Source organism: Petromyzon marinus, unplaced genomic scaffold (assembly GCF_048934315.1).
Source record: "Petromyzon marinus isolate PM22_M1 ecotype Great Lakes invasive population unplaced genomic scaffold, UKy_Petmar_22M1.pri1.0 PM_Scaffold_290, whole genome shotgun sequence".
Classification (NCBI taxonomy): Eukaryota; Metazoa; Chordata; class Hyperoartia; order Petromyzontiformes; family Petromyzontidae; genus Petromyzon; species Petromyzon marinus.
The window spans coordinates 16,654-29,269 of NW_027423269.1; the positions used below are offsets into that span (position 1 = coordinate 16,654).

Below are 12,616 nucleotides of genomic sequence, written 5' to 3' on the forward strand. Positions count from 1 at the left end.
GACACGTGGGAACACGAGGCTCGCCTCTCTGTGAGTGTGTGTGTCTGTGTGTGTGTGTGAGTGTGTGAGTGTGTGTGTGTATCTCTGTGAGTGTGTGTGAGTGTGTGTGTGAGTGAGTGTGTGAGTGTGTGAGTGTATCTCTGTGTGAGTGTGTGACACTCACACGACAGGGAAGACACGTGGGAACACGAGGCTCGCCTCTCTGTGTGTGAGTGTGAGAGTCTCTGTGAGTGTGTGTGTGAGTCTGTGAGTGTCTGTGTGTGAGAGTCTCTGTGTGTGTGTGTGTGACTGTGTGTGTGTGTGAGAGTCTCACACGACAGGGAAGACACGTGGGAACACGAGGCTCGCCTCCGCCAGGTACTCGTAGAGGACTCGCTGCTCAAACTCATCCTGCGTGTACTTCACCAGCGTCGCCTGCACACACACAGTGACACACACACACACATACATACACACAGACACACACAGACACATACACACACACACACACACAGACACACACACACACACAGACACACACACACACACATACAGACACACACATACACACACAGACACACACACAGACACACACACACATATACACACACACATATACACACACACATACACATGCAGACACACACACAGACACACACACAGTCACACACACACACATACACAGACACACACACACACAGACACAGACACACACACAAACACACACAGAGAAGTGAGGCATTGGGTGATGAAGTGGTGAGTGTAGTGGTGAGTGAGTGGTGTGTGGTGAGTGTGGTGAGCGTGTGGGGTGAGTGTGTGGTGAGTGAGTGGTGAGTGAGTGGTGAGTGTGTGGTGAGTGTGTGGTGAATGAGTGGTGAGTGTGTGGTGAGTGTGTGATGAGCATGTGGGTGAGCGTGAGGTGAGCGTGTGGTGGGCGTGTGGTGAGCGTGAGTGTGAGCGTGTAGTGAGTGTGTGGTGAGTGTGTGATGAGCATGTGGGTGAGTGTGTGGTGAGCGTGTGGTGAGCATGTGGGTGAGTGTGTGGTGAGCGTGTGGTGAGTGTGTGGTGAGTGTGTGCTGAGCATGTGGGTGAGTGTGTGGTGAGCGTGTGGGTGAGCGTGTGGGCGAGCGTGTGGGTGAGCGTGTGGGCGAGTGTGTGGGTGAGCGTGTGGTGAGCATGTGGGTGAGCGTGTGGTGAGCGTGTGGTGAGCGTGTGATGAGTGAGTGGTGAGCGTGTGGTGAGCGTGACGCTCACCAACACGGTGAGCGTGTAGTGAGCGTGTGGTGAGCGTGTGGGTGAGCGTGTGGGCGAGCGTGTGGGTGAGCGAGTGGGTGAGCGAGTGGGTGAGCGTGTGGCGAGCGTGGTTGTGAGTGGTGGTGAGTGTGGTGGTGAGCATGTGGCGAGCGTGTGGTGAGCGTGTGGTGAGCGTGTGGTGAGTGTAGTGGTGAGTGTGGTGATGAGTGTGGTTGTGAGTGGTGGTGAGTGTGGTGATGAGTGAGTGGTGAGTGTGGTGGTGAGCGTGTGGCGAGCGTGGTTGTGAGTGGTGGTGAGCGTGGTGGTGAGCGTGTGGTGAGCGTGACGCTCACCAGCACGGTGAGTGTGGTTGTGAGTGGTGGTGAGTGTGGTGGTGAGTGTAGTGGCGAGTGTGGTTGTGAGTGGTGGTGAGTGTGGTGGTGAGTGTGGTGGTGAGTGTGGTTGTGAGTGGTGGTGAGTGTGGTTGTGAGTGGTGGTGAGTGTAGTGGTGAGTAGTGGTGAGTGTAGTGGTGAGCGTGTGGGCGAGCGTGTGGGCGAGCGTGTGGGTGAGTGTGGTTGTGAGTGTGGTGGTGAGCGTGTGGTGAGCGTGTGGGTGAGCGTGGTGGTGAGCGTGCGGGTGAGCGTGCGGGTGAGTGTGGTGGTGAGTGTGGTGGTGAGTGTAGTGGTGAGCATGTGGCGAGCGTGGTTGTGAGTGTGTGGTGAGCGTGTGGGCGAGCGTGTGGGTGAGCATGGTTGTGAGTGTGGTTGTGAGTGGTGGTGAGTGTGGTGGTGAGTGTGGTTGTGAGCGGTGGTGAGTGTGGTGGTGAGCGTGTGGGCGAGCGTGTGGGTGAGCGAGTGGGTGAGCGTGTGGCGAGCGTGGTTGTGAGTGGTGGTGAGCGTGGTGGTGAGTGTGGTGGCGAGTGTGGTGGTGAGCGTGGTGGTGAGAGTGTGGTGAGCGTGACGCTCACCAGCACGGTGAGTGTGGTTGTGAGTGGTGGTGAGTGTGGTGGTGAGCGTGTGGGCGAGCGTGTGGGTGAGCGTGCGGGTGAGTGTGGTGGTGAGCGTGTGGTGAGCGTGACGCTCACCAGCACGGTGAGCGTGTGGCGAGCGTGGTTGTGAGTGGTTGTGAGTGGTTGTGAGTGGTGGTGAGTGTGGTGGTGAGCGTGGTGGTGAGCGTGTGGCGAGCGTGGTTGTGAGTGGTGGTGAGTGTGGTTGTGAGTGGTGGTGAGCGTGTGGGTGAGCGTGTGGTGAGCGTGTGGGTGAGTGTGTGGTGAGCGTGTGGGTGAGTGTGTGGGTGAGTGTGTGGTGAGCGTGTGGCGAGTGTGGTTGTGAGTGGTGGTGAGCGTGTGGGTGAGCGTGTGGTGAGCGTGACGCTCACCAGCACGGTGAGCGTGTGGGTGAGTGTGGTTGTGAGTGGTGGTGAGTGTGTGGGTGAGCGTGTGGGTGAGCGTGTGGTGAGCGTGTGGTGAGCATGTGGTGAGCGTGTGGGTGAGCGTGGTTGTGAGTGTGGTTGTGAGCGGTGGTGAGTGTGGTGGTGAGTGTAGTGGCGAGCGTGGTTGTGAGTGTGGTGGTGAGCGTGTGGTGAGCGTGACGCTCACCAGCACGGTGAGCGTGTGGCGAGCGTGGTTGTGAGTGGTTGTGAGTGTGGTGGTGAGTGTGTGGGTGAGCGAGTGGGTGAGCGTGTGGCGAGCGTGGTTGTGAGTGGTGGTGAGTGTGGTGGTGAGCGTGTGGTGAGCGTGTGGTGAGTGTGGTTGTGAGTGTGTGGTGAGCGTGGTGGTGAGCGTGTGGGCGAGCATGCGGGTGAGCGTGCGGGTGAGCGTGGTGGTGAGCGTGTGGTGAGCGTGTGGTGAGTGTGGTTGTGAGCGTGTGGGTGAGTGTGGTGGTGAGTGTGTGGTGGGTGTAGTGGTGAGCGTGTGGCGAGTGTGGTGGTGAGCGTGTGGTGAGCGTGTGGGTGAGCGTGTGGTGAGCGTGTGGGTGAGTGTGTGGGTGAGTGTGTGGTGAGCATGTGGCGAGCGTGGTTGTGAGTGGTGGTGAGTGTGGTGGTGAGCGTGTGGGCGAGCGTATGGGTGAGTGTGTGGTGAGCGTGGTGGTGAGCGTGGTGGTGAGCGTGTGGGTGAGCGTGGTGGTGAGCGTGTGGTGAGCGTGACGCTCACCAGCACGGTGAGCAGGAGGGCCTGGCACCGCGTGTCAGTGAGGATCTCTTCGTCCAGGAGGACGTTGGCCTCGGACGTGGACAACTTGCGCAGGTGCGGAGGCTGGGACACACAGTGGGGGTCTGGGGGTGTTCACAGCACACACACACAGTCAGTCACACACAGTCACACACAGTCATACAGTCACACACACAGTCACACACAGTCACACACAGTCACACAGTCACACACAGTCATACAGTCACACACAGTCAGTCACACACAGTCACACATACACACAGTCACACACAGTCACACAGTCACACACACATATACAGTCACACATAAACACACAGTCAGTCACACACAGTCACACACAGTCAGTCACACACAGTCACACAGTCACACACAGTCACACACACATATACAGTCACACACAGTCAGTCACACACAGTCACACACACAGACACATACACACACACACAGTCAGTCACACACAGTCACACACACATATACAGTCACACACAGTCAGTCACACACAGTCACACACACAGACACATACACACACACACAGTCAGTCACACACAGTCACACACACATATACAGTCACACACAGTCATACAGTCACACACAGTCACACACACACATACACACACAGTCATACAGTCACACACAGTCACACACAGTCACACACAGTCACACATACACACAGTCACACACACACAGTCACACACAGTCATACAGTCAGTCACACACAGTCATACAGTCACACACAGTCACACACAGTCACACACACACAGTCACACACAGTCATACAGTCAGTCACACACAGTCATACAGTCACACACAGTCACACACAGTCACACACAGCACACACAGTCACACACAGTCACACACAGTCACACACACACAGTCAGTCACACACAGTCACACACACAGTCACACACACACACAGTCACACACAGTCACACACACAGTCACACACACACACAGTCACACACAGTCACACACAGTCATACAGTCACACACAGTCACACACACACAGTCACACACAGTCACACACAGTCACACAGTCATACACACACAGTCACACAGTCATACACACACACAGTCAGTCACACACAGTCACACACACACACAGTCAGTCACACATATACAGTCACACACAGTCACACAGTCATACACACACAGTCACACAGTCATACACACACACAGTCAGTCACACATATACAGTCACACACAGTCACACAGTCATACACACACAGTCACACAGTCATACACACACACAGTCAGTCACACACAGTCACACACACACACAGTCAGTCACACATATACAGTCACACACAGTCACACAGTCATACACACACAGTCACACAGTCATACACACACACAGTCAGTCACACACACACACAGTCAGTCACACACAGTCACACACACATATACAGTCACACACAGTCACACACACACAGTCAGTCACACAGAGTCACACACAGTCACACACAGTCACACACACACAGTCAGTCACACACAGTCACACACAGTCACATACAGTCACACACAGTCACACACACACATACACACACAGTCATACAGTCACACACAGTCACACACACACATACACACACAGTCATACAGTCACACACAGTCACACACAGTCACACATACACAGTCACACACAGTCACACACAGTCACACATACACACACAGTCAGTCACACACACACAGTCACACACACACAGTCACACACAGTCACACATACATATACAGTCACACATACACACAGTCACACACAGTCACACACAGTGGGGGTCTGGGGGTGTTCACAGCACCACACAGTCAGTCAGTCACACACAGTCACACACACAGACACATACACACACACACAGTCAGTCACACACAGTCACACACACACAGTCAGTCACACACACACAGTCAGTCACACAGTCACATACACAGTCACACACAGTCACACACAGTCACACACAGTCATACACACACACAGTCAGTCACACAGTCACACACACACAGTCACACACAGTCACACACACACACAGTCACACACACAGTCACACACACACACAGTCACACACACACAGTCACACACACACACACAGTCACACACACACAGGCACACACAGTCACACACACACACAGTCACACAGTCATACAGTCACACATACATATACAGTCACACACAGTCACACAGTCACACACACAGTCAGTCACACACAGTCACACACAGTCACACACACACACACACAGTCACACAGTCATACAGTCACACATACATATACAGTCACACACAGTCACACAGTCACACACACATACACACACACAGTCACACACAGTCACACACAGTCACACAGTCATATACAGTCACACATACACAGTCACACACAGTCACACAGTCACACACACAGTCACACACAGTCACACACACACAGTCACACACACACAGTCACACACAGTCACACACACACACAGTCACACACACACACAGTCACACACACACACAGTCAGTCACACACAGTCACACACAGTCACACACAGTCACACACACACACAGTCAATCACACACAGTCACACACAGTCACACATACAGTCACACACACAGTCACACACAGTCACACACAGTGGGGGTCTGGGGGTGTTCACAGCACACACACACACAGTCAGTCACACACAGTCACACACAGTCATACAGTCACACACAGTCAGTCACATACAGTCACACACAGTCAGTCACACACAGTCACACACAGTCACACACACAGTCACACATACATATACAGTCACACATACAGTCACACATACACAGTCACACACAGTCACACACACAGTCACACAGTCACACAGTCACACACACAGACAGTCACACACAGTCACACACACAGTCACACACAGTCAGTCACACACAGTCACACACACAGTCACACAGTCACACACACATATACAGTCACACATACATACAGTCACACAGTCACACACAGTCACACAGTCACACACACACACACAGTCACACACAGTCACACACACAGTCACACACAGTCACACAGTCACACACACATATACAGTCACACATACATACAGTCACACAGTCACACAGTCACATACATACACCATACACAGTCACACATACAGTCACACACACACACACAGTCACATACAGTCACACAGTCAGTCACACACAGTCACACAGACAGTCACACACAGTCACACAGTCACACACACATATACAGTCACACATACATACAGTCACACAGTCACACACACAGTCACACACAGTCACACAGTCACACATACATACACACACACACCATACACACACAGTCACACAGTCACACACAGTCACACAGTCACACACACATATACAGTCACACATACATACAGTCACACATACATACAGTCACACAGTCACACAGTCACACACAGTCACACAGTCACACACAGTCACACAGTCAGTCACACACACACAGTCACACACAGTCACACACACAGTCACACACACAGTCACACACACAGTCACACATACAGTCACACAGTCACATACAGTCACACAGTCACACATACAGTCACACAGTCACATACAGTCACACAGTCACACAGTCACATACAGTCACACATACAGTCACACATACACATACATACACAGTCACACACCATACACACACACATACACACAGTCACACACATACACACAGCACACAGTCACACACACACAGTCACACACACACAGTCACACACACACATACACACACACCACACAGTCTCACACACACACACACCCACCACACACACATCACACACACAGTCACACATACACACACAGTCACACACAGTCACACACACCACGCACACACACCACACAAACACACCACACACACACCACACACACACACACACCACACACACACACCACACACACACACCACACACACCACACACACCACACACACACCACACATACACACACCACACACACACACCACACACACATACACACACCACACACACACATACACCACACACACACACACCCACACCCACACCACACACACCACACACACACACACCACACACCACACACACACACACCACACCACACACACCACACACACCACACACACCACACACACACACCACACACACACCAAACACACACACACACACACCACACACACACCACACACACACCACACACACCACACACACACCACACACCACATACCAGACACACACACCACACACACACACCACACACACACCACACACCACGCACCACACACACACCACACACACCACACACCACACACACCACACACACACCACACACACACCACACACACCACACACACACCACACACACACCACACACACACCACACACACACACACCACACACACCACACACACCACACACACCACACACACACCACACACACCACACACACCACACACCACACACACACCACACACACCACACACACACCACACCACACACACACACCACACACCACACACACCACACACACACCACACATACACCACACACACACCACACACACACACCACACACACACCACGCACAGTGAGTGAGTGAGTAGGTAGGGCTGGGAGACGCACTGAGTGAGTGTGAAGGTGATAGAGCGGATCAGCGAGCATCCGGTGAGCGTCTCGGTGAGTGTCCCGGTGAGTGTCCCGGTGAGTGTCTCGGTGAGCGTCCTGGTGAGTGTCCTGGTGTCTCAGTGAGTGTCCCGGTGAGCGTCCCGGTGAGTGTCCCGGTGAGCGTCCCGGTGAGCGTCCTGGTGAGCGTCCCGGTGAGCGTCCCGGTGAGCGTCCTGGTGAGCGTCTCATGAGCGTCCTGGTGAGCGTCCCGGTGAGCGTCCCGGTGAGTGTCCCGGTGAGCGTCCCGGTGAGCGTCCCGGTGAGCGTCCCGGTGAGTGTCCCGGTGAGCGTCCCGGTGAGCGTCCTGGTGAGTGTCCTGGTGTCTCAGTGAGTGTCCCGGTGAGCGTCCTGGTGAGTGTCCCGGTGAGCGTGCCGGTGAGCGTCCCGGTGAGTGTCCCGGTGAGCATCCTGGTGAGCGTCCCGGTGAGTGTCCCGGTGAGCGTCCCGGTGAGCGTCCCGGTGAGCGTCCCGGTGAGTGTGCCGGTGAGTATCCTGGTGAGTGTCCTGGTGAGCGTGCCGGTGAGTATCCTGGTGAGTGTCTTGTGAGTGTCCCGGTGAGTATCCTGGTGAGTGTCCTGGTGAGTGTCCTGGTGAGTATCCTGGTGAGTGTCCCGGTGAGTATCCTGGTGAGTGTCTTGTGAGTGTCCCGGTGAGCGTCCCGGTGAGCGTGCCGGTGAGCATCCTGGTGTCTTGTGAGTGTCCTGGTGAGTGTCCCGGTGAGCGTGTCGGTGAGCGTGCCAGTGAGCGTCCCGGTGAGCGTCCCGGTGAGCGTCCCGGTGAGCGTCCCGGTGAGCGTCCCGGTGAGCGTCTCACCGGGCTTGTAGTGAGGCTCGCCCACTTTGCGCATCTTGGGCGGTGTGGTGACCGCACCGCCGGTGACGTCGCTCTCCTGTCGCTTGTGCGGCTTGGAGCAGCAGGAGCTGCTGCTGCTGTTGCTGTTGTCGGACAGCAGGTGGTCAAAACTCTTCCTGCTGCCAAGCATCTTCTTAGAGTTGGCCTGCCGGAGACGCGCAGACACACACACACACAGTCACACACACACACACAGACAGTCACACACACAGTCACACACACACAGTCACACACACACACAGTCACACACACACACAGTCACACACACACACAGACAGTCACACACACAGTCACACACACACACAGTCACACACACACACACAGTCACACACACAGACACACACACACACACACAGTCACACACACACACACACAGTCACACACACACACAGTCACACACACACACACACAGTCACACACACACACACACAGTCACACACACACACACAGTCACACACACAGTCACTCACACACACACAGTCACACACACACACAGACACAGTCACTCACACACACACACAGACACACACACACACAGTCACACACACACACAGTCACTCACACACACACACAGTCACACACACACAGACACAGTCACTCACACACACACACAGTCACACACACACACAGTCACTCACACACACAGTCACACACACACACAGTCACTCACACACACACAGTCACACACACACACAGTCACTCACACACACACAGTCACTCAAACACACACAAAGTCACACACACACACACACAGACACACACACACAGTCACACACACACACACACAGTCACACACACACAGTCACACACAGTCTCACACACACAGTCGCACACACAGTCACTCAAACACACACACAGTCACACACACACACACAGACACACACACACAGTGACACACACACACAGTGACACACACACACAGTCACAGACACACACACAGTCACACACACACACAGTCACACACACACACACAGTCACAGACACACACACAGTCACACACACACACAGTCACTCACACACACACACAGTCACACACACACAGTCACTCACACACACAGTCACACACACACAGTCACTCACACACACACAGTCACACACACACACACAGTCACTCACACACACACAGTCACTCAAACACACACAAAGTCACACACACACACACAGACACACACACACAGTCACACACACACACACACAGTCACACACACACAGTCACACACACACAGACACACACACACACAGTCACTCAAACACACACACAGTCACACACACACACACAGACACACACACACAGTCACACACACACACACAGTCACACACACACAGTCACACACACACAGTCACACACAGTCTCACACACACAGTCACACACACAGTCACTAACACACACACACAGTGACACACACACACAGTGACACACACACACAGTGACACACACACACAGTCACAGACACACACACAGTCACACACACACACAGTCACACACACACACAGTCACACACACACACACAGACACACACACACACACAGTCACACACACACACAGTCACACACACACACACACAGTCACACACACACACAGTCACACACACACACAGTCACACACACACAGTCACACACACACACAGTCACACACACACACAGTCACACACACACAGTCACTCACACACACACACAGTCACACACACACAGTCTCACACACACACACAGTCACACACACACACAGTCACACACACAGTCACACACACACACAGTCACACACACACACAGTCACACACTCACACAGTCACACACACACACAGTCACACACACACACACACAGTCACACACACACACAGTCACACACACAGTCACACACACACACACAGTCACACACACACACAGTCACACACACACACAGTCACACACACACAGTCACACACACACAGTCACACACACAGTCACACACACAGTCACACACTCACACAGTCACACACACTCACACAGTCACACACACACACACAGTCACACACACACACAGTCACACACTCACACAGTCACACACACACACAGTCACACACACACACAGACACACACACACACACAGTCACACACACACACAGTCACACACACACACACACAGTCACACACACACACAGTCACACACACACACAGTCACACACACACACAGTCACACACTCACACAGTCACACACACACACAGTCACACACACACACAGACACACACACACACACAGTCACACACACACACACAGTCACACACACACACAGTCACACACACACACACAGTCACACACACACACAGTCACACACACACACACAGTCACACACACACACACAGTCACACACACACACAGTCACACACACACACACACAGTCACACACACAGTCACACACACACACACAGTCTCACACACACAGTCTCACACACACAGTCACTCACACACACAGTCACTCACACACACAGTCACTCACACACACACAGTCTCACACACACACAGTCTCACACACACACACAGTCACACACAGTCACACACACACACAGTCACACACACACACAGTCACACACACACACACAGTCACACACACAGTCACACACACACACAGTCACACACACACAGTCACACACACAGGTGTGGATGAAAACGGAGCAACAAACACCGAAACCACCCCCCCGCCCCCCCCGCCTTGCAACCATTGTTGTCGCCTCTCCTTCGCATCTGGTGGCAGCGGTGGGATCCGCAGCGGTCCACGAACAAGAATCCCCCCGGTGGAAGGGAGCCAACAGAGGAGGGGGCCGGGGGCCCCCCGCGGATCCTCCGCATGCAGGGCAACAAGGGGGCCCCCCCCCCGTCTCCATTCCCCCCGGGACAGGCCAGATGCCGATTCCGCTGCGATATCGGCCCCTCCGTCGTGACTGCCCGGCCGGACTCACTCCATCCTGGTGCCTCCGGCGTCGCCAGCCGCCACCGATCGATCGCCACGCCCTGGTGGGGTGCCAAAACCACTGTCCAGAGGGACCAGCGTCCGTTCATTCTTTCAGGTGCTGACACACCTCCAGGCAGGCGACGACTCACTGGATGCACCGGGCAGGAGCAAAATATTTCAACTGCCTGCCTATGGGCCTCCAGGCTGCATCCGGCGACGTTCCGACGCTTAACGGAGTTGGCCTTGGCAGGCCCTCCGATGGGAAACGTGCCTCATCTACCTGCAACGACGTCGTTGTCCATGAGCCGATCATTCGAGGAACACATCGACCGATTGCGTCAGGCATTCCTGCGGTTCCGGAACGCGAACCCTGAGGCTCGAGCAAAAGGGACTCGGGGCCACGTCGTCCGTGAGTCTGGAGTGGCTACAGAGCCGGTAAAGATGGCCTGCGTGAGGGGTGCCTGGGCCGTTCCCACAAAGGTTCCGGAGGCTCGCGGGTTCGCGGGGTTCGTGTCCTACTGCCGCCGCTTTGCACCCAACTTCGCAACCATTGCGAAAGCCCTCGCACGTGCTGGCGGGCGAACAACCAGAGGTTTCACTGGGGCCCATCGGGAAGAGGGGGCATTCCAGCGGCTAATCCTGGACACCGGACGCCAGCCTTCGGGCCAGCTGGCCACCGCCGGCTGCTGCGCCTGGCGGTGGCGGAAGACACTGGGCACGTCTTCTTTTGTTCTTTCGGTCAAGTCACCACGTAAGAATGAGAATAAAATAATGAATTGATAAAATAAAAGAACGCATTAATGCTCTCACGACGTTTCGGCCGCAACAC

The 12,616-nt window shown here is 54.3% G+C and overlaps 1 protein-coding gene across 1 annotated transcript in view; it reads right to left on the reverse strand.

Annotated features, from left to right (window-relative positions):
- Positions 1 to 276: 276 nt before the first annotated feature.
- Positions 277 to 12,616, reverse strand: part of LOC142923126 (neurofibromin-like) — a gene marked incomplete at its 5' end in the record, with an annotated part of 108,664 nt that continues 96,324 nt past the window's right edge. Inside the window, 3 exon segments of the mRNA XM_076064067.1 lie at positions 277 to 414; positions 3,366 to 3,487; positions 8,822 to 9,005. Coding sequence (XP_075920182.1) covers positions 310 to 414; positions 3,366 to 3,487; positions 8,822 to 9,005 — 411 coding nt within the window.